Here is a 23330-nt window from a genome sequence, read left to right as displayed (position 1 = left end):
CTTTAAGGATGCCCAGTAGATGGGACCCGCCTGGCCGCCCGTCCCCTTCTCCCCACCTGGATGCAGATGCTGAGGTAGAGCAGCTCTCTGTTTGGGCCAGGAGGCGACGAGCATCCCCGAATGAGGTTGACCAGATGGCCGGGAGGAGGCTGGGCCCGGACGGCTTTCTGGAACTGTCCATGCAGCCCTGGTTTGCCTGCCCCCAGGTGCTGTCCCTTAACTGATTTAAGCCAGTGTTTCCTAAATCTGTTCCCAAATAGATAACCCGTATGCCTGGGAATGGAACTGATGTCTCCCAAGAGCACTTTTCTTTGTCCTTTTTTGGCTTACTTCCTAGGAAGACAAGTGACTTTTGTCCTGGTTTGCATTTGGCCTGCTGGGGATCCTGGGACCTCATGGCTCCCAAGGATGGCATCATCTTCTATGCCACCTAGTCCACTGTGGCACTGTAGGCTCCTGATGCCACGGGGAAATTGCAAGAGAAACCAATACCCGCGGGTCCCGCAACCATGTGGCTCAATCTTTCTGACATGGACCATTGGAGGAAGGCCTGTCTGCAGAGGGAGCAGCATCCGGAAGGCACTGACCTTGCTAATGGTGGAAACTCCTGGGTGGTGGCATTTGGGGTGAGGTTTGCCTTCTTATTCTCCTCTGCTTTGGGCAGGTGAACATAGAATGTATTGTGCAGGAGAAAATTTTAATATTAGCACGAACATCTCGGACTGGGTTTATTTTCTAGCCACTGCGGAGTTTTTCTCACCCATCTGGGGCAGTGGGGGCTAGTGCAAAGATACCTTAGAAGCATCTGGAAGGTCCAGCCCCAGCCAACCCCTGGCTGGGGGAAAAATGTTCCCTTGAGGTTTCTTATTAATGAAAAGGTCCAAAGAGCGGCTCCTTGTGGCTTTTCCCTCTTGCCACGACCGCAGCACCTTGGGTGAGTTAATTCGCGCACCGGCTACCCGGGGCCCAGCAGGATCCCTTCCCCAAGCACTCGCCTGGGAATAAAAACCCAATTCATCGTGACAAAGGACCCCTCCCCCCCCAAAGAAACCTCCATGGAAGCGGTGTAGACATATTTTCATTTCTTTATTAGAAAGAGGCCTCTACACTATAGCCACTTCTTTTCATTACTTTACACATTTTTCTTTTTCTTTTTTTTCCCCCCTTAGAATACTGTACAGCTGACACAAAAAAAATCCCAAGGCAGGAAAATACAAACTGGCATATTTAATCAAAACAAGATCATATGAAATAACAAGCAAAGTGAAATGTCTGTCAATGGTTTTAATTACAGTACAAACAATATAAATAAAGCATCATTGAGTCATTGTGAAACATAAACTTGCTGAATGAGGTAATATAAAAACAACCCAAAAAACCCAAAAACCCAAAAAACCAAACAACCCAAAAAAACCAAGCCCATCTCTGGATAAACCCCAGGCTACTCTTCCATCTTCTATACATGGCTATTTACAGAAATAGAGAAATGTGCTCAGAAGTGTCCCCAGGCTCAGCCTTCCCTGGTCCCTCCTAAAAATGCCTCTCACGCCTCACCTTTGACCTGCTCAGGCTCGCCTTTCAGAAACATGCCCGGTGGCAAGATAAGAACCTGGTCCCAAGTCAGAGACAGGAGAGCGGGGTCTGTCTGTGCCTGTGGCTGGCGTGGCCCACGTCCCGCCTGCGACTCCCGGGACTCAGCAGGGCGCCTGTGATCAGGTGCACACGGCGTCCCCAGCACGCGGGGCTCAGGCAGGGGCAGGAGCGTCAAGAATTAGATGTAGTTTTGACCGAAAAACCCAGTGGGAGGAGGGAAACAGCACTGCGTTTAGGAGAAAGCCTTATTTCCAACACCAAGATGCACTAACTGCAATTCCTCGGGGTACCCACTGCCCAGCCACCACGGAATGGCCCCATCCGTGCTCACGTCCACCGGCGCAGCCCGAGACAGGTCCTGGTGAGAAAACTGCACGGACCCTGGGGCGGGACCAGGGGCTGCGAGGCGCACAGTGTGTTCACCTGAGCCCTAAGAGCGGAATCCCTGGCCTGGCCCCGGCCCCCCGGGGCCAGCCTCTGTCCCCCGGCCTCTAAAGAACCCAGGTGGGATGTATCTTTTCCCCGAGGCCACTCAGCGGACTGTCAGGTGCCGAGCTGAGCACAGTGGCTCCTGCTGGGCTGCCTGCCAGGGTCTCTGCAGAAAGCTGTCACTCAGGGTTCCTAGGTACCGGCGTCATACCGGGGGCGGGAAGACAAGGGGGGTCCCCTTTAATTGCCATAAGCCACTGCTGAGTGTGAGCACTCAGGAACTGGGCAGAGTGTCCTTTTTACAAGAATATTTGAACCAGCTCAGACATCCGGGGCCGAGCCGGGAGACAGGGGCGCAACCTGCTTTGGGGGCGCCTGTTCCTGACAGGGGCGTCCTGAGGGGCATTGCTCCATTCGAGTTCCCTCGACCCTCTCACATCTCCTTGTGACTCCTTTCTTTCCCCTGCATCTCAGGACGGAGGGCAGGGAAGGCCCACCGACCCTGAAACCTGGGTCAGTCCTCAGTGCACTTGCATAGGCCAGCCTTTATCCTTTGCCCTGCTCACGACCCGCGGGGGGTCCTTCTCTGCAGAGGCCACGTCTAGGCCCGACACAAGACAAGCCCCCAGCCCCCCTCTCGCACTCAGGCAGGTGCCTTGCCTCACCCATGGCCAGCACCTGTTGGGTGCTGGGGGCCCCATGGCTGGAAGTCCATGCTTCTGTCCCTTTACCTGGGGTGGCTCATCTGCACACCTGCAGGCTTCAGAGCCACTGCGGGTCTCTGCTGGGCTCGCCTGTCCCCACCCTGCCTTCTTCCCCAGCACCAAAGGCCCTTTGGATGGGATGAGGGCCTCAGACAAGGGCGTTTTTATCAAAAAGGGGGTGAGAACCCCCAAACCAAATGCAGTCACAACTGATAGCAAAAACACCACCACCTCATAGGTGAAGTGCGGCAAGGAGAGGCTTTCAAGGTCACGGTCACTGCCGCCTTGCTTTGGGGAGGGTGCTTACCACACTGGAGAAACAGAAATACTTCTAAAACTTGGGCTTTTTTTTTTTTTAATTGCAGATTAAAACCAGACTTTACGGTGTTACAGAATCCCCTACTGATGAAAAGTCCTCTAATTTCAACCTGGACCCAAAGTGAAAAAGCCGAACTGGACAAAAGCACGAGTCTGTGTTTAAAAAGCAGCAGAACAGCCACAATTAGAGAGGAATTTAGTCATAGTTTTGGAAGCTCTATTTCAGGTCAGCACGTCCTCTCTAAGGGGGACACAGATCCATGACTTGGGGATAAGACTGTCTGAGGTGGCTGAACGTCCAGCGTGGGGATGCTGGTCCTGAGCGGCAATGTCCCCTCTCTCTGGGGTGTCACAGCATTTAGGGTTCCAGGGACGACGGCCTGGCAGTGATGAAATGAAAGCCGGGGCACTGTTCCATCTGCGCCTACTGACTGACTCATTCCCCTCTCTCCGCCCTCGACTGGAGGGGTCCGACGTCCTGACTGAAAGGCAGCTGATGGGGACACTTGACCAACCAAGGAGCCGTGGGAGGAGCGCACAGGGCGGACCCCACCCTCCCGGGAAGGGGGGCAGCCAGGCCCCCTGCCCACCGTGAGTGGCACCCTGGGCACCTGGCCTGGCCAGGCTGGAGCCCACACCAATGACCCCTGACTACGGGGCTTCCTGAGGAAGCCACAGGGGCCAAGCCCCACAAGCAACACGTCCACAAAGGAGAAAAGCCAAGAATGCAACGTCTCGATGCCGAGCGCCCTTAGCTTTTTGGTGAAGGATGAGGGTGAAAATCACGGCAAGACACGACTTCACAGAGGGTGAAACCCACGTTTGCGGAGGCAGCTGGAAATAAATTATATTTCCTGGGAAAGAAAGATGCCTATCCCCAGCACATTTCCATCCGAACTGCTTCCTGACGGCTTTTCAATTTGTTTGCTCGAAGGACATAAATACCATCCAGGGGAGTTCTAGAAAAGTCGAGATGACCTTGGGGGGCGCGAGACGGACGTCAACAGAGCAGAGGTGGGGGGAGGGGAAGCAGCCCCTCCAGAGCGAAGGCATCTGCCTGCCCATCCTCCGCGCCTCGTGAGCGGGCTCTGAGACCCGGCCGTCCTCAGAGAGGACTTGCGTGGCCGCAAGGCTTCAGAGCCTCCCTAGGCGGGAGTGGGGAGTGCCCCCTCTTGTTTCCAGAACATTCTTAATGCAGGGAGAAGGGTCGGTGGGGTGGGAGCCACGGGGACCGTGAGCACAGCCTGGCCCGGGGTCCGGCGGGGCGCCAAGGGGGAGGGTGTGCCCACCGAGTGCAGACATGGGAGGTGAAGGTCACCCTGACAGGGAGGACGGCTCCAGCGACGTGCACGTCCGCGGACCAACCCGCAAGCTCAGGGAGGAATGGGGGGCGGGGCGTGGAGGGGGCCTGAAGGCCCCCTCTGCCAGCGCAGGGTCCCCTGCAAGCAGATCTGGCGTCCCCCCCCCCTTCCCTGGAACATCAACTTGGACTAAGGATGGAGGTCGCGTCTCGGTACCTGGGCTCATCCCTCGGGGAGAAGGGCTCTCACGCCTGCCTGACACATGGGCTGAGAAGCGGCACCAGCGGCTCAGCCGAGACAGGGGAGGGGCTCAGCAGGAGGGGCCGGCTGACCACGTGCCGCCGGGACCCCCAGGACATGGCCTCCCGCCAGCTGGAGGGGGTTCCCGGTGCCGGGGCTCAGGTTCTACCCACGTTCTGTTCTTCATAAACGGGGCCCCCCTCCTGAGCATCCGGCCCCTCAGTGGGTGTCAGGCTGTCATTTATCACCCTGTGGTCCCGACATCACCACACCCTGCAAGGCCCCAGGTGTCCCAGCTGAGGAAGCGAGAAGTGGATGCTGCCCAGGTGGGAGCCCCTGGTGAGGCCAGGGGACCGCCACCCCGGGCCTGCCTTTCTCGTTGGACTCTTGTCCCTAACGAAGTCCTGCCGGTTCCTTTGCACACGTGGGGAACGACCCTGAAAGTGTGCAAAGGTCACAAAACTTGGGGGCGGGGACAGAAGGGAGCTGAGGTAAGAACATCAGGCTGGAGTCACTGGGGAAGAGCTGCTTTCTCCTGCGCTGCCAGCCCCATAGTCAGCCTGCACTGGCTGCCCGCACCTGCTCCCTGGGGTGAGTCCACATGGCGTGGACCGTGGCTCGATAAGGACCACGCTAGTTCTCCAGGTCCACCTGTGCAGGGTCGGAATCAGGCTCCTTTCTCTGCAGGGGTCTCCCGGCCATGGGAGCGATCCAGAGAGAAAGGGGTGCATGCAGACCACCTGTGCGAGCGCCCTCAGGAGGGGCCACCTGCTCACATGCCCTCCCCAGCAGGCAGGTTTCTCATCAAGGAAACATTTTCACTGAAAATCCCGAACAGAGGAGAAGAGGTTGAATAGAAGTGGTCACGTGGAGTCCGCAGGGGTCGTTTCCTATGTCACTGTCCCAGAGCCTACGTGGAAATAACGACAGCTCGACCCCCTTCCCAAACTGGCTACTTCTAACACTGGCCCTGGACCGTGGCTTCTCTGGTCTTGGTGTTAGTGAGGCTTGTAAGATGGGAATGAGAGAGCGGTCCAGCAGAGAAGTCACTGGAATACAACAGATGAGCCCCCGGTCGCCTTTCCTGGGTTTTACAGGGAAAAACCTTTGAGAGCCACGACAGCCTCTCCTCTGTTGCCAAAACTCGGGCTCGAGAAAGCAGGCTGCCTCCCAGAGCAGATCACATGGCTAAAGATAGCAGGCGAGGGGGGTCCTTTTCCAAGGAGGAATCAGTGAAGTCCTGGCGCTGGAAGGGAGGCAGGGAAGGAGAAGGTCTAGCATTCGGGCCTTGAGAGGCTAAGTGAAAAAGGAAGTCATTTGGGAAAATATTATATTATAAACACATATCATAATATGTACACACCCATATACATCCCAAAGAGAAGCCTCACAAGGAATTCCGTCTCTTTTCAAAAGAAAGGCTTCACTCTGATAAAGCATTCCTATAGTGGGCATCAGCTACAATGAAATAATTTAAGAATTTCGTTATACTCTATCTGCCTTCACTACCTATCTATGCAAATGGGGACACCGACGTGTGTGGCTGGATGAGAGCAGCGATGCGTTCTTCAAAAATAGGAAGGACTTTTTTTTTTTTTCCTATTCACATTGAAAATAACCACACAGTGCTGAAACACAGAATTAAAAACCGGGCGGAGGGATTACGGACCTGCGGTTGAGGCTCCCAGGCTTGTGGCTCCCGCGCCCTGTTGCCCCGGGAACTGCCGCGTTCCACTGAGCTGCGTTAAGGTTAGAAATGCCCATGAAACACTGACCCACAGAGAAAGTGTGTAAAGCTTTATTTTTTTCCCCCCATCTATTTTAATTTAAAATTTCTTTAAAAAGCGAAAGAAGAGGAAAAATTCTTACAAAATAGAAGGTTTAATATATGAGAGCCAGGAACTTTCCCGGAGGCAGCAGGGTGAAGGGGGCCCTACGTTTCTGTGCTGTCCTTCATGGTGACACCCCTGCCACCGCCGCCACCCCCGTCATGCTGCCCAAGGGCTCAAGGCACAGTTGCCCCTGTTCTTTTTAACCTCAGGTGTCACAATCTGGTTTCCTATGTTTGGCCATGACGCTGAAGGTGGCCAAAGTCTGAAGCAGCCAGAAACCGGGGTGACGGCAAATCGGGCGACCTCCCGAAACAGAAGGGCCTGGCCCCGGGGGCGGGGGTGTGGTGGTGGGGAGTCTGATTAGGGAGTCTCACAAGCCGGTCTCTGCCCCCAGCTCGGCAGCGGCGGTCAAGATGGACCTTCGCGAAGCGCTTGGGTCTGGAATTTGCAAAGTCAACCCCTGCCTTGTCACGGCCCCTTCCTCAGTGTTGGCCAAAGTCGTGTCAGTTCTAAATCGTGCTTTTTTTTCAATAATGAGGCATCACATGCCCCCTTCCCTCTCGAATATGCTTCGGAGTCTTTTTAATTTTTCATGATTTTAATAAGCAAATTGTACCACCACGGTATCCTGATATGCTCCTTCTTAAAAGCTGTACATCACATTAATGGAAGTGTTTACTGCGGGCGCTATTTCGCATGTACAATGATCTGTAACCCTCTTATCTCAACCAGTTGCATATTATTAGTTCACATCTAGTTCAATTTATAAATTAACAGAGGTGCCATTTGTCTGTACAAAAATCAATGCATATTTATGAACTTCTTTTATTCAAATAGATTTTCACACATCTCATCTAAAGACATAATACAGGAGCCTGTGTGACTGGGGTGACGTGGCCCGGGAGTGACGGAGGCCCATGACACACGCCGTGGGGGGTTTTTTTTTGGGGGGGGGAGAAAGAGCTTTTTACGCATGGACTTTGAGTGCTCAGTGTGCTCGCAATGTGGTCGTTAGCGGAATTCGTGCTTTCCTTGTGAGATTCCAAGTCACTCTTATTTATTTTTTCCATTCTGTTTTTGCACCAAGGAGGCTGCAGTCAAATAATACTCAGCAACTGATTTCCTCTCTTTGGACTGAAAAATTAAACAGATACTAAATTATGACAGTGAATTTAGTAAGGAGAGCTCCAAGGGCCCGAAAGAACATGTCTGGGATAATACGATGCTTCTAAGAGTATTGCAATCACATCGTGGCAATCATCAGAGCGTGCTGGGTAACTACCTCCTCAGCTAATACGCTTTCTTCTCGGTGATGACTAATCATGTTCTATTAAACGGCGGTGATGCTGGAAGAACTCGACTACACGAGAGTAATGAAGCCAGTACTCTCCCTGGACAAATTAGCTACAACTGATTTGACACATACCATCATAGGGGCTTCAAACCTGACAAACTCTGCTTGCTTCTGATTTATGCCGTCAAGCTCCTTGGAGAAGAGATGGAATCCCAGTGTTCCGTTCGGTAGAGGTGCAATGTACTGATGTGCTTAACTGCCAGTTAAGGGGAGTTGCCCCTTCTCCCGGCTGCTCGCCTCCCCTCCCCTCCCCCCCTCGTCCCCGAGTCCCTTGTGCCCTGCTCCGTCTCCCGGTCACCGGAGGGACCGGGGTCCGGCGCCGTGTGCTGCAATCAACGAACCCAGGCCCGCCGGCCGCTCCTGTCTGTCCGGCAGGGGAGTTTATGCAAAGGAATCCATGCTGCTGCCTCGGGGCCTCCGCCTCCGCCTCCGCGCCCCCCAGGAGCGTCCGGGGTTTGTGATGTCGCTGGGGGTGGGGGGTGGGGGTGGGGGGGTGGCGGGGGTCCGCCGGGAGGAGCCAGGGGACGCGTCGGGACTCACGTGCGGTGACTCCCGAGGCCGCGGGGGGCGGGGGGGAGGCCGCGGGTCCTCAGATGATGGTGGGGACCCTCCCGCCGCTGTTGCCCCGGTTGTTGTTCTTCCTGGACAGGTTGGGGGTGGCCATGAGCACGAAGCGTTCGTCGGGGCAGCCGTACTGCAGCAGGACGTCGATGCACTCCTGGCTGGAGGCCTGCCGCGCGTAGGCCAGCGCCGTGTTCCCGTGCGCGTCGCGGGCCATCACGTCCACCCCGTACTGCGGAGAGACACGGCCACGTGAGGGTCACCGGGCGCACGAGGGCCGGGCTAGCCGGGAGCCCGCTGGGGAGACCAGGGGCCAGGGGCGGCCGCACGGCCTGGCCCCGGGGGTGTCCTTTACGGGAAGAATGTGCGCTTCTTGCGCCGAAAAGCCCCTCCCCTGTGCAACAGACACGCACCCGGGAGAACTCCGGTTGTGCTATTTCTATTTTGTTTTTTAAATTTTTGGACTCTCTTCCTCTAAGTCCCTCCCCCTAACCCCCGTCGACCTGTGACCTCCTTTTCTACACGTTTGGTGCTTGTTTTATTTTGATCGATTGCTGTTTTGGTCTTTTTAGGGCCTCACCCGCGGCACATGGAGGTTCCCAGGCTAGGGGTCTGATCCGAGCTGCAGCTGCCCGCCTACAGCACAGCTCACGGGCAACGCCGGACCCGCGACCAGGGAGCGAGGCCAGGGATTGAACCTGCGTCCTTATGGATAGAATGGTTTCCCCTGAGCCACAGCGGGAACTCCCTGCTCGTTCTTAAAGTATAATTGATCTAGGACACTACGTTAATTCCTGGTACACGGCACAGTGATTTGATATTTCTACACATTTCAAAATGATCGCCATGATAAATCTAGCTGTCCCTTGTCACCATACTGCTAGTCCATGGTGACCTGCCAGCTGTAAACACAAAAAAACGGATCTCGGAGGCGGTTCATTTGCACTGGGTGAAACACCAAGGTAACACACAAAAGCACAAGAAGAAACAATCAGCTACACGCTGGCTCTTCAGAGATAATCTGGGCTCACGTTTCAGTGTGTTTCCGTCTAGCGGTTTTTCTTTGGACTTAAATGCAGATATGAAGAACAGAGATAAGAGCGGCACAAGCAATTTGTATCTTTTTTTTTTTTTTTAACCGAACATGGTGCACTGATCATTTTCTCATTATCATTAAAATTTACGCAAAAGCACAACGCAGAAGAACCAGGGTATTCCTCCGGACCAACAGCACTCAGTGCTCTGTCTGTGGGCGCCACATGCTGACCTGTCTATCCTCATGTGGACTCTTTCAGCATCTCTGGCTCTTAAAGTGATGACCGGAGGGGGAACTTCTAGGTTCAATCACACAAACGTTTTCTTTTTTATCTCTTATTTTTAAAAATTTATTTATTTACCTTTGGCCATACCTGTGGCAGGTGGAAATTCCTGGGCCAGGGATCGAACCAGCACCACGGCAGGGACCTGAGCCACAGCCATGACAACACCAGATCCTTCACCCACTGAGCCACCAGGGAACTCCTCCACAAGCATTTTAAAGTTTCTTGCTCTTGGAAAAGGGTGGATTGGGAGTTCCCTGGTGGCGCAGCAGGTTACGAATCCAGCGTTGTCACGGCTGTGGCTCTGGTCATTGCGGTGACTCGGGTTTGATCCCTGGCCCGGGAACTTCTGCGTACCATGGGCACGACCTGAAAAAGAAGGAAGAAAGGAAGAAAAAGGGTGGCTCGATGTCCACTTCCACTGTAACTTACGGAGTTCTTATCTCTCGTCTTCAAGAAGCACAGCATTAAAGGAATGCTTGGCCAGTGTGAGAGGAGAAGATGACATGTGACTTGTCAGTGGAACTGTGCTCCCTAAATTCATCTGCTGAAGCCCTAACGCCCAGTCCTTTAGGACGTGCCTGGATTACAGAGGTAATGAGCTTAATTGCGGCCACATGAGAGGGGCGCTCATCCAACGTCACCGAGGTCCTTTTAAGAAGATGAGACCCCAGACTCTGTGCGTGTGCTCAGAGAGGACCGGCCCCGCGAGGACGCAGCCAGAGCTCAGCTGTCTGCAAGCGGAGGGGAGAGGCCATGGGAAAAAGACCCTGTCCTCACCTTGATGTTGGAAGTGGCTTCCAGGACTGGGAGAAAATAAATTTCTGTTGTTGAAGCCCCCGCCCCGTCTGTGGCATTTGGTCAGGGCAGCCCCAGCAGACGCCTGTGCAACTGCTAACAAGATGCTGACCACGAGTGATTCGGGTACCTGTGCATCCATTTCTCATCCCACCCAACCCAAGAGTCAGGTCAAAGTACGTGGAAACTGGCATTGTGCTCAGCTGTGTGGACAGACCCGTCCCCTGCCCTGGGGGTGGGGACAGAAGAGCTCCCAGTGGGTGACCCCCCCTCTGGACGGTGTCCCACCACTGGTGAGCACGCACCTCCCTCCCCATCCAGTGACCCAGGGACCCACTCGTTCTGCCACCTTTGGAATAGGGACCTGCTGTGGCAGAGGACCCCACAGGCATGCAGGCACTGCCAGGCAGGGTGTGCGGGCCTCTCAGAAGCAGCTCCTGGCCAGTACAATCTCTCTCTTCCTTCCTTCTCCCCCTTCAGGCTGCATGGCAAATGCTCCAGTAGGAATTTTAAAAGGTGGAGTTCCCATCGTGGTGCAGCGGAAACAAATCCGACTAGGAACCATGAGGTTGTGGGTTCGATCCCTGGCCTCGATCAGTGGGTTAAGGATCCGGCGTTGCCATGAGCTGTCGTGTAGGTTGAAGACATGGCTTGGATCTGGCGTTGCTGTGGCTGTGGCATAGGCTGGCAGCAACAGCTCTGATTCGACCCCTAGCCTGGGAACCTCCATATGCTGCAGGTGCGGCCCTAAAAAGACAAAAGACGAAAAAAAAAAAAAAAAAAAAGAAATTTAAAAAGGTAACTTTCCCCAAGTGGAATTAACCAGGATAGTCCAGGAGAAACCCTTGGACAACCCTCCTACCACATCAAACCTCAAAGTGTGGGGTCCAGCATTTTTGTGCTGTGTGACAGCAAAGCCCCGAGGTTTGGGAATGGGAAAGGGAAACGATACAAAATCATTCAGTTCATATCCTCTCCCCGCCCCCCAAAGGTGATGGGAGTATTTCGTAAAAGGAACAAGAGGGACACCACCAACCACGCTTTGGCTGAAGGGATCATCACAAAAATGAACGTGGCAGAAACACTAGCAAATGCCGTGCAAAGCCGGCCACTGTGCCCGCAGAAGCAGCGCGTGTGCCACCAACGTCATTCCTCCCTTTTCTCGGTGCTTTGCACCTGCTCTCACACAGGGGAGCCAAAGGCAGGGGCCCCCACACCTACATCACCGATTCCCTCTTCCTAGGGCTTCCCACTTCCAGGTGGGCAACAATAACCTCTCCTCCCCAGAAAGATGCCCGGGGAGCAGCGCCAAGTGCCCGCCGTGACTCCCGCCCCACCGGGCGCGCGGGCGACCTACCCAGATGAGGAGCTGGGCCAGGACCACGTTGCCCTTCCGGCAGGCCAGGTGCAGCGCCGTGCGGCCGTCCCCTTCCCCGCACGTCTCGTTCACCTCGTCCCGGGAGCCGTGCGCCAGCAGCAAGATGACTGTCCGCAGGTCCTCGTCGGCGGTGGCCCGCAGCAGGTGCTGGCCCAGGGACAGCTCCGTGCAGGGCAGCGGGGCCAGGAAGAGCTTCTGCTCGTACTTGGCCCGGATCCACCGCTCCTTCTCTTCCCTGCAAGAGCCACCAGACAGGCCAGGTCACTGTAGGGCAGCAGAACCGAGGCTGCACCCCCTGCCCTGCTACCGCCCTGTGTGGTGTGCGGTCGGAGGCGACCAGGGGACGTGGGACAGCCGGAGACAAGTGTGTGCACGGCAGCAGAAAGCCCCCCGGGAAGGGCTTTCCTGCGGTTTTCAAACCTGGTAAGTGGGTTCCACCGGAGCACCACCTGGGAACCTGCTCGAGATGCGGATTCTCAGGCCCCGTCCCAGTGGGCCTCCCCACCCCGAGTCAGAACCCCTGGCGGGGGGTGTCCTGATGCCCTAACATGTGAGAACCATGGATCGGCTTTTCAGCTCTCACATGAGCTCTTTTGTTTTTCATGAAAGTTCCTGAGCCAGGGGCTGAATCCATGCCACAGCAGTGACAACACCAGATCCTTAACCTGTTGAGCCACCTGGGAACTCCTTCTTTGGCTTTTAGTGCAGCAGTGGCCCCGGAAGGCCCGGCCCACTGAGGATAGATGCCACAGGCCTGGCGGTCCCTCCTGCTGTGAGCAGCTCCAGTTGAGAGAGTTGAGAGCCAGGATTCGAGGTCATTCGACGGGAGTCCAGGGGCAGGCTAGCCAGCGGGCTCCCCAACCTGGTGTGCCCTCGAGGCCTGAGCTCTCAACTCGTCCCCCGGGAGGGGTGTGCGTGAACTCCAGGGTCTATAAACATCCCCGTGGGAGGAAATGTCGCTGCCGACCACGTGGGAACCGGCAGGGACTCCAGCGTGGAGTTTGGAAAAGACAAACAAGCGAAGCCTGTGACGCTGCTGGATTCTGGGATCTCTCTGGATTCGCGGGGAAGCCTCGGTGTAAGGATGGCAGCTGGGGCCCCACCTCCAACAGCACAGCCCAGGACCCCCCTCTGGGGCCCAAAGAGGACAGGAGGCTGCCAAAGACATCTGGAAAGGGGGCTGGGGGATCGAGGAGCAGGCAGGTGGGAAGGAGAGCTGAAGAAAGGAAGCAAAACCCCCAGCAAGGTGTGTCTACCTGACTGGAAGGAAAGGACCCGGGCTTCTGTTCTCACTCTCCGGCTGCTAATGGTGGATCTCCAGAAGGGTGAGAATAGGGTTCCCGCTGTGGCTCAGTGGGTTAAGAACCCAACTAGTACCCATGAGGATGTGGGTTCGATCCCTGGTCTCGCTCAGTGGGTTAAGGATCTGGCGTTGCTGCAAGCCGAGGCGTAGGTAGCCGTTGTGGTTTGGCTCTGGCGTGTCTGTGGCTGCGGCTGCGGCTGTGGTGGAGGCTGGCAGCTGTGGCTCCAATTCCACCCCTAGACCGGGAAGTGCCATATGCCATGGGTGTGTGCCTAAAAAGACAAAAAAAGAAAGGAAGGGTGAGAACTACTGAAAACAACGCCTCCTGAAACAGCAAATCCTCAGGACGGCAGCGTGGCTGCGAAACATAAGAGACGGAGGTGAGATTTCACAGCAGCTCCTGACCTGGGAACAGAGTGAGGCCGGGGGCGGGGGGCTCCTCAGGCCGGACAGAAGCTTCTGGAGGAGGGTGATGAAAGAAGAAAGAGAAGCCCCGCAGATAAGTGGCTGGAGCAACCCCAAGAGACTCACACAGTCACCGATTCCCCGGGGCCTCCCCCAGAACTCGGCGTCCCCCTCCCCCGGGCACGATCGGGGCGCGTCGCTACGAGTCACCCAGGGCCTCGGCCACACGGAGCAAGGAAACGCCTTACCGGTGACACTCTTTCTCCCCAAGCACAGAAGAAGGGCTGAGTTTACACCTTTCACCCGTGTTTACACTGCTCCTAGGCCTCTAGTGTCGGGTTAGCCCTAATCTGCTTTTAAATACTTAGGCAAACAGATTCTTCCAGGAGTAAATCTGGATTAGTTTTGCTTCACTTCCTGGTCCATGCGAGTGACCCCAGCGTGACCCCCGACCCTTTCCAGTCGGAGATTTCCAGAACACGTGCCCACAGCTGAGAACACCCCCCACAAAGGCAGCTCAGAGGCCCGGCCTGCCACCTCCCCACTTGGGCCAAGCGCATACACGTGACTGACGTCTCGGAACCACCGGATGAGCGCAGACGGGCTGTGTTTTTCGTGGCATTTAAGAACTTTCTTTAAAATGTATTAAACATATGTTGCTGCACTTCAGACAGGGCCAAAGACAAAGGGCAAAATGTGAACTAAATGAAAAGGAGCAGCCGTGGGGGATCCGGCCAGATTTTCAAGTTCCAATCTGCTAATTCTCATTTTGTGGTAGGCATGAAAATCAGACCTCTTTTCTTCTGCTCCGGGTGGTTTTAACACTCATTGCCAAATCATCCAGGGAGAAACCAGAGCACGGAACAAGCAGCGACAGTCCTAACTGCAGTGACTCCATTTTCTTTCTAACAGGCGAACGGCCCAGCCAGAGAATGAGGTCAGGCCCACAGCTGCTGGCTCCTCTCCTGGGGTCGGTGTGTTCTCACAGGACCCACCATGAAAGCATGACACATGTCTGAAGGAGAAGGCAGAAGCGGTCCTTTGCATTTATTTTTATTTTTTTAGGGCCACGGCAGCGGCATATGGAGGTTCCCAGGCTTGGGGTTGAATCGGAGCTGCAGCTGAGGCCACAGCCACAGCCACAGCCACACCAGAGCTGAGCTGCATCTGTGACTTGCACTACAGCTCATGGCAACGCTGGATCCTTAACCCACGGAGAGAGGCCAGGGATCGAACCTGCATCCTCATGGACACAATGTTGGGTCCCTAACAAGCCGAGCCATAATGGGAATTCCCCGTTCTTCACTTTTTTTTTTGCTTTTTAGGGCCGTACCCGCAGCAGATGGAGGTTCCCAGGCTAAGGGTTGAATAGGAGCTACAACTGCTGGCCTGCACCACAGCCACAGCAACACAGGATCCAAGTCATGTCTGCGACCTACACCAGAGCTCACGGCAACGCCGGATCCGCCGGATCCTTAACCCACTGAGCGAGGCCAGGGATCAAATCTGTAACCTCATGGTTCCCAGTCAGGTTTGTTTCCACTTCGCCACGATGGGAACGCCCCCTGTGCTTTGCTTTTAAAAATTTGGAGTGGGGAGGGAGTGGGATGGACGGGGGATTTGGGGTGAGTAGATGCAAACTATTCTGTTTAGAATGGATAAGCAATGAGGTCCTGCTGTAACAGCACAGGGAACTCCCTCCAGTCACTTGTGATGGAACATGATGGGAGCTAACAGGAGAAAAAGAACGGCTATGTATATGTATGACTGGGTCACTGTGCTGTGCAGCAGAAATGGACAGGACATTGTAAATCAACAAAGACTTTTTTTTTAAAGAAATGGTAATTATGTAATAAGATGGAGATGTTGGATAACCATGGTGGTAATACTTTTGCAATATATAAATATATCAACTCAGGAGTTCCCGTCGTGACGCAGTGGTTAACGAATCTGACTAGGAACCATGAGGTTGCAGGTTCGATCCCTGGCCTCGCTCAGTGGGTTAAGGATCCGGCGTGGCCGTGAGCTGTGGTGGAGGTCGCAGACGAGGCTCAGATCCCGAGTTGCTGTGGCTGTGGTGTAGGCCGGCGGCTACAGCTCCAATTAGACCTGCAGAACCTCCATATGCCATGGGTGCGGCCCTAAAAAGACAAAAAGAAAAAAACAACAACAAATTGGCACACTGTACCCCTTAAATTTATGCAATATTGTTGATTATATCTCAACAGAGCTGAGAAAAAAAGAGAGCAAAGTCAGTGCTGTTTGCAATACATCCTGAAGGCAGGTCCAGGTTTTGTGGGGCACAGACACACGTGATTTGGGGAGGCATCTTTAAGAGGAAGACTCAGGAGAGCAGTGAAATTAGGAACAGGGAGAAGCGCCCGGGCGTGGGCCCCCTTAGCTTGGAGCAGGGGGATAATGACCCATGGGCACTTCCTCCAGCAGCTCAAACACCGAACAGGCTGATACTGGGAACCGTCCCTGGGGAATATGGCACAGACTCAAACCCACTGAGAACCTCTAGAAAGCCTGCTTGGGGAAGGGGGGTCCGAGTCTCCCAGCCCCACGTCCGCAGGCCCCTCACCTCCACCAGGGATGCTCCCCAGATCTGATCAATGCATGGCTTCTACTACCCGACGGAACCACGGCTCTTCATCAAACTTCTTGTGCTATTTAGAAATAAGCTTTTGGAGTTCCTGCCGTGGGGCAGTGGGTTAAGAATCCGACTGCAAGAGTTCCCATTGTGGCACAGTGGTTAACGAATCCGACTAGGAACCATGAGGTTTCAGGTTCCATCCCTGGCCTTGCTCAGTGGGTTAAGGATCCTGCGCTGCCGTGAGCTGTGGTGTAGGTTGCAGACGTGGCTCGGATCCCGCGTTGCTGTGGCTCTGGCGTAGGCCAGTGGCTATGACTCCGATTCGACCCCTAGCGTGGGAACCTCCCTAGTAAAAGCAAAAAGACAAAAAAAAAAAAAAAAAAAAAAGACTGACTGCAGCGGCTCAGGTTGCTGTGCAGGTACAAATTCCATCCCTGGCCCAGCCCAGTGGGTTACAGGCTCTTGCGTTGATGCAGCTTTGGCATAGATCACCGCTGCAGCTCAGATTCAATCCCTGGCCTGGGTACTTCCATAGGCCAAGGGGGTGGCCATCAAAAAAAAAAAAAAAAAAGAAAAGGCTTCGGTGCAAGCTTCTGGGTCCTGCAGGACTGCGCTGTTTCAGTGTTTTCTCAAATGCCGGGAGCCAGAAAGCTGAGAGAGGCAGGTGACTGGGCTGTCAGGGGCTCCTTCTCAGCAGCTGAGATCCACCTAGGACGGACTCGGGAACGTGTGCGTATCATGGGGGCTGATTCTTCCCCCCACCCCCGTGCAGGCATCCGCACTTCCTATGTAGAGCCCCTGTCCCGTGGTCCCTGTCCAGGCTGACAAACTAGGGGCAAACTTGACTCTGTGTGCTTCCTACAGTGGCCACAGAGAGGGAAGAGAGAACTGATATTGCACTAAAAAGGCTGCAGTTTTTGGTATCAGAGAAACTGGGGTTCATGTACTCGCTTTCTTCTCTGTGGTGTAGACTTGTGTCACTTCTTAGGCCCTGTTTCCTCATCTGTACAACGAGCCCAGTGCCGCCGGCAGCAGCCACGGCGGTTCTGGGGTCTGAAGTCCTGTGTTTGGTGATGAGGTGCTGGCCACGGCGGTCCCGGGGCAAATCCCTGGCTGTGGGCATTGCGATGGCAGACAGGAGCCCCATGTCTAGTTGTCTGTGTTGCCATCACACACGGGAGCTCACTGTGGTGGCAGCGTGGGTGACAAAGACGTGCTGGTGGCACAGGGGTGGAGCCTGAAACGCCCCCTGGGTGCTCTAATTGAGTGTAGATCTGAGCTTCTCACATCAGTGCGCTCAGTGGGGCAAGGTGGGACCGCTAGCCAGGGGCCTGGACGAGCCCACGGGTGTCCTGTGGGCCTCCCACGACAGGGTGCAGGGGGGGCCTGAGGCACTGGGGCCAGGTGTGCCCAGCAAACGTACGTGGTCCCACAGCTGTCAGGGCCTCTGCGGCCCAGGCTAGCTGGCCTCTGCCCATGGCCTTCGGATGCTGAAGGCCTCCTGGGTGTTACGGGCTGAACTATGTCCGTCTCCCGATCCACGAGTTGAAGCCCTAACCCCCCCCGCCCCCCACGGGACTGTATCTGGAGACAGAGCATTCAGGAAGCAATAAAAGAGGTCATGGCACTGGTCCCCCTAAGAAGAGACAGCAGGGACCTCTCTCTCGCACCTGCACAGAGGAAAGGCCGTGTGAGGACACGGCCGGCAGCTGAGCCAGGAAGAGGCCTCGAGAGACGCCAACCCCGTGGACACGCTGACCCTGCACTTCAGCCTCCAGAACTGTGAGAAAATAAACTTCTCTTTACCCCCCAACACACCTCCCCATCTGCGGTACTTTGTGACAGGCAGCTGGCCTAATGCCACAGACAGCCACGCGGTCCAGCGTTTCCACCGGCCTTCTGTGCCAACAGAGCACCTCAGAGATGGCTACCCTGACAATGAGGCCTTTCCTTCGAGAATGTTCTGCCTAAAACCATGTGCCCCAAGAAGCGGTGATGCCCAAGCACAAATACCCTACTGGTGGCTCGGCCGTCTCACCCTTGCTTCGGGGACCCCGGCCTGTCCTGGCCAGCCTTCCGTTCTCCCCAGGGAGGCCGGTCAAGAGCAGTGTCGCCGGCGGCGGATCACCTCCCTCATCCCCGTCCTCCAGAGGCCCGCTGCTCACGGCCTCCGCTAGCTAATGAGCTAAGAAATGAATTATTGGCACGGCCGGCCGTCAGCAGAACGGGGGAGGCCCGGCTCCTCATCTGAGTCCTGCGCTGGCACACCTCTGAATAAATCAACCGCACGGGAGCAGGGCAGACGGAGCACGGGCGACGCGTCGGAAGAAAGACGTGGATCCCACTCCCCCGCCCCAGAGACAGCAAAGATGCAATCGGAGGCACAATAGTTAATATTTTCTTTTCTTTCTGGCCTAAAACGAAACCCCGCTCTAGGAGAGCCTCCACGCTCTCTGGGCCCGGCGTGAGAAGCCCAGGCCGGCACCGGGTCTGGGAAGCCGTGAGTCCAGAGTCTTACGGGGTCCCCCCGCCTCAGACGGCTTGATAAGCCTGCAGCCTGACAGATGAGGCTCTGCCACACTTGACTTGAGGGGTGCTGACACGGCCGAGGCTCCCCCAAAGGCGATCCCTGCTACACGTCCCACTGCAACCCGCAGATCGAACGCCTGCCCCACGGAATCAACTGCCAGCCCCAGGAAATACCGCCAGGCCCAGCCCAGGACCTGCGGTCCCCAGGCCACATGCCCTTACGGTGACAATACTGACGGTGACGATGCTGACGACAACAGCATCCAGGTGGGTTGATTCCCAATGACACACCTCAGGGGACCTGGGAACAACCCTCCCTGATTCTGAGTGAGCCACGCGTCAGGTGCAGAACACAATGTGTGGGTGACAGCAGGGCTGTGGCCCTACTGGGGGCCATCATGATAGAGAGGAAAGGCTTCAGGAAAAGAGTTGGGTCAGTTGTGTTTCCAGCTGCAGAAGACGGGACAAGGGTGGAGCCTGGAACCGACGGATACAGCCTTATCTTTCTTGAAACGGAGGAGCCGGACGTGCAGACCTGGCGGCTCCTGCACCACCCAGGCTGGACAGGGCTGTGATGGAAGCGGCACCAGCCGGGGGGTTGGAAGGAGCCTCCCAGACCACACTGGCCTTTACGACCAACCTGAGGACCTGCTGCGGCTCCTCTCTGGAGGAGGATGGACGCTGAGCTCCTCCGGCCGGGGGATGGGGGGAGAGGGAAGAGGGGCTTCCTGGCCCAGGTGTGGCTGTGTGAGCCAGCGCCCACTCTGGTCCCCTCGTGTCCACTGCGGTGCGAGCGCCTCCAGGGGCCTATTCATTCAGCCAAGTGATGCTCTCAGGACAAGGACGGCTACCGCAAAGGATGAGAGTCAAGATACAGGGCGCAGAAACCGAGCATCTCTGTTTGCAGAAGGAAACACGTGCGGTCAGGACAGCAGGGAAGCAGAGCTCTGGTCCAGGGTCTGTGGCGAGGACCCAGGAAGGGGCTGGCCACGTGTGACCGGGCTCTTGCTGGGGTCATAGGGGCCAGACCTGGGGTGAGGGTCTCAGCGCTCAGCTCTGGTGGGGATGGGGGACACTGGCGAGCCAGAAGAGGTCTGCGGGTGTCCAGGAGCCAAGAAGGCCACTGGAGCAAGACCAGCCATGTGGTAGCACTGTGACGACGGTGACAAAGACAGCAACCCACTGTGAAGGTTTCCCTGCCCTCCGTAACGGAGGGGTGTCCTGAGAAGGGGTGGGCGTCCCAGCGCGTCCACCTGTGTGAGACAGGGACCTGTGCCTTCCCATCCCCGAGAGCAGCAACGCTGTGGCCCCGCGGGCAGCCCTCACATCTGCTGTTTTGCAGGAAACCTGCAGCCTCTCTCAGCCTCTCTCGACTTATTTTCGATTCAGCATGAGCCAAGTGATGGGTTTTCCGCGACCAATAGGTAGATAGGTGTTTAAACACACATAAGGGCCACTGTTTACACAGCCGGACTCTGTTACACAGACTGGGAAACCCCCCAACAGTATCAGAACTCCTGCTTCTTGTTTATGATGTATTAGCTGTTGGGCCAAGCAATTACCTGGTGTATTTCTGGCAACACCTGATGAGATAGGTGCTGCCCTTGTTTATTTTTCTCTATTATTATCTTTTTAATCATTGCCCTCATTTATTTTTATTATTATTATTTTTAGGGCTGCACCTGTGGCATACGGAAGTTCTTAGGCTAGGGGTCTAATCGGAGCTGCGCCCGAGGTCTACACCACAGCAAAGCAGGACCTGAGCCGCATCTGTTCAGCAGTAGTTTACAGCAACGCTGGGTCCTTAACCCACTGAGTGAGGCCTGGGATTGAACCTGCGTCCACACAGATACTACGTTGGGTCCTTAACTGGCTGAGCCACAACGGGAACTCCCACCCTCATTTTAGAAGGAAGGCTTGCTGGGTCCCTGACCTGTGACGGCTGATGGCTGTCCCCGGTGGTCATGGCCTGAGCGCCTCCTCTGGGTGTTGCTGCCTCTGAAATGAGGCAAGTTGATCCCGTCTGGAAGGACACCGCCTGGGTGATGGGATACCAGCTGCGCCCCCAGCACACGGCCCGCCCGCTCCCTTCAGCCGTCTCAACACCTGGCAAAGGGTCGGGTGTGAGTCACTTCAGGGAATCTAGAGCCATGCCACCCGGGGGGCAGGACAGGCCACACTCTGCCACCTGTGGGAGGGGGCAGCACAGGCCGGACATGGGTGTTTCAACTGATGGAGAGAAACTACCCAGTGCAGCTGCTCTGCACCCGCACAGGCCAGGCGCTCAGCAGCACACGGGCTGGCCGCTGCCTGGGCCGTGGATTGATCCAGAATGCCTCCATCACTGCATCTAGAATGTTCCCATCCTTGCCGAGAAGACGGCACTGGATTTAGACAATCTGTCGGGTTTGCCTCCCGTTTTTTCCCCTTACCCAAATTATTTGCGAATAAAAACCAGTGCAGGAGTTCCCATCGTGGCGCAGTGGAAACGAATTTGACTAGGAACCATGAGGTCGCGGGTTCGATGCCCAGCCTCACTCAGTGGGTCAAGGATCCGGCGTTGCCGTGAGCTGTGGTGTAGCTTGCAGACACGGCTCGGATCTGGTGTGGCTGTGGCTGTGGTGTAGACCAGTGGCTACAGCTCTGATTAGCCCCCTAGCCTGGGAACCTCCATATGCTGCAGGAGCGGCTCAAAAAAGACAAAAACAAAAACAAACACACACAAAAAAACCCCCAGTACAGAGCGGAAAAAAAAAGGAATCACCCGTGTGTGGGTGGCTGGGCGCTGAGTGGACCTGAGGCCAACACAGGCGCCTGTGCTCAAGGCAGCAGAGCCGGACAGGAGGCGGCTGGGCGGGGGGTTGGGGGGGGCTGCTCACTGTCGGGGCCATGATGTCACTTGAGCACCGCAAGTCCTTGTAGCTGAAGGAAGAGCAAAGGGTAGGGTGGGTCTCAAAGACCCTTTGGGAAATCTGGGGCTGAGCCAGATCCGCACTAGACCGGGGCCGGGGCCACCGTCCTTAGAGAAACGCCGCGGTGACATGGTCTGTGCCCCCTCTGCTGGCCCTCGCACACCGGAGGGCTGTGAGGACACAGTTGCACTCAGCTGCCACCAGCAGCATTTTGGGTCTGGCAGCGAGGGCCCAGAGAGCTGCCAAGGGGTAATGAGGTTAATGGGTTGGATTCCCAGAAAAGACCATTTTTAGCAAATTAGCACCAAGTCTGGGACTGGCTTTCAGCACGGTTTCGTGCTGCTGCAGGAGACCAGCCACCAGGAGCAGACACGGGAGCTGTGACCAGACGCCCCCCTCCCGGAGGCCCCTCGGGGCCCATCACGGAGGCGGGATGGACGACATTTGGGGGGTGACGAGAGGAGTGGTCCTGCAGTGACTTCAACCTCAGCCTCCCCGTCTCCACACACGAGGCTTTCTCTGGATGCTTCTATAAGACACTGGGCAGGAACGGCCTCTGCCCAAAGCCCACTCCATGTCAAGTCTGATGTAGTCATTTTTATGGGAACGTCTCCCCCACACATGTCAACCGGCCAAGAACTTTGTGAGTGCCTGTCGCTTGTCACACTACTCCTTCTCCAGCCTGATTTTAAAGGCGATTCTGCAGCCAAGGACCCCTGATGGAGCAACTGTCCTTAGGGACGTGAGGAGAAATGGGAGGAGACCTGCCCGGCTTTACACGCGACCCAAAAGGACAGGAAGAGGAAAGAAAGCGCTAGCTAGCAGCAAGGAATGTCCCCACTGTCTTGTGGCCTCAAGCAAAACAGGAACTGGGAGGGGAGGCATGGAAGAGGGGGCTGGAACAATATGTTAGGAAAACAGAGGCGCTTCCTCTCTCTGCAGGGGGAGCCCCCGGGCCACCGCCAGCCTGAGCCCGGCATGCATGCCTTCTCCCCCGGCCTCGTTGCCAAGGGGGCCGGCCTCGGGACGGAGGGGGATGGCCAGCAAAGACCGATGGCTATTTATTCCTTAATTACTGAAAGCTTTTAAGAAACTGGCCCCTGTAAATCCCACATGCAGAGAGAGCAAGAGGCCACAGACAAGGATTTATGCTCATGGGGCAAAGACAAAATAAATATCCTGCCTGACTTGGGATCAATATTATGAGTGTTTTTGCCAACCTGCAGGGTGTTTTATGAGCGCGGAGGAACTGAACAGGGTCATTATTAATTAAATAAAGTCAACCGTATTAGGCTTATTACTTCGGCAAGTCACAGTTAAGTGTGCCAGGCGGCAGGTGTTGGGGGCGGCTGGGTGTGCGGGCAGGTGCCACCCCGGGCAGCCCAGGTCCGGCCCCGTGCACGCTGGCTCAGCCCTGCGTCATCCCAGAAGGCGAGGATCAGGGCACTGGTCCCCCACGCTGAGCACTGTCTCCTGCACCCCTCTGTCGGGGGTCCAGGTGGAGGCCTGGGGCCCTCAGAGCTGTGCTGTCGTCATGGCATCAGGCACCTCCCGGCTGCCCAGCAACACGTTCCAGGATCCAGGCAGTGATGCAACTACGACGTCATCCCTCTAAAGCCTGGAGAAGACCTACGGGCATTTTACTTCGGAACCTCAAAGTGGGAATAAAAGAGGTGTCGCCGGCTCCCAGTGGCCTGGCGCTGAGGAGGCACAGGTGAATTAACCAACAAAACCGGCTCAAATCCCACGATGATTTGG

The 23330-nt window shown here is 55.9% G+C and overlaps 1 protein-coding gene across 11 annotated transcripts in view; it reads right to left on the bottom strand.

The window, feature by feature from the left end:
• Positions 1161-23330, bottom strand: part of AGAP1 (ArfGAP with GTPase domain, ankyrin repeat and PH domain 1) — a 556723-nt gene continuing 534553 nt past the window's right edge. For all 11 annotated transcript variants that reach the window (XM_021075538.1, XM_021075539.1, XM_021075540.1 and 8 more), the window contains 2 exons: positions 11807-12062; positions 1161-8564 (listed from right to left, as the gene is read on the bottom strand). In XM_021075538.1, coding sequence (XP_020931197.1) covers positions 8361-8564; positions 11807-12062 — 460 coding nt within the window. In that variant the 3' untranslated portion in view covers positions 1161-8360. The remainder of the gene's footprint in view (positions 8565-11806; positions 12063-23330) is intronic.

Source organism: Sus scrofa, chromosome 15 (assembly GCF_000003025.6).
Source record: "Sus scrofa isolate TJ Tabasco breed Duroc chromosome 15, Sscrofa11.1, whole genome shotgun sequence".
NCBI classification, from domain to species: Eukaryota; Metazoa; Chordata; class Mammalia; order Artiodactyla; family Suidae; genus Sus; species Sus scrofa.
Note: the sequence above shows the minus strand (reverse complement) of the source record. Positions and strands in the feature narration are given on the sequence as shown.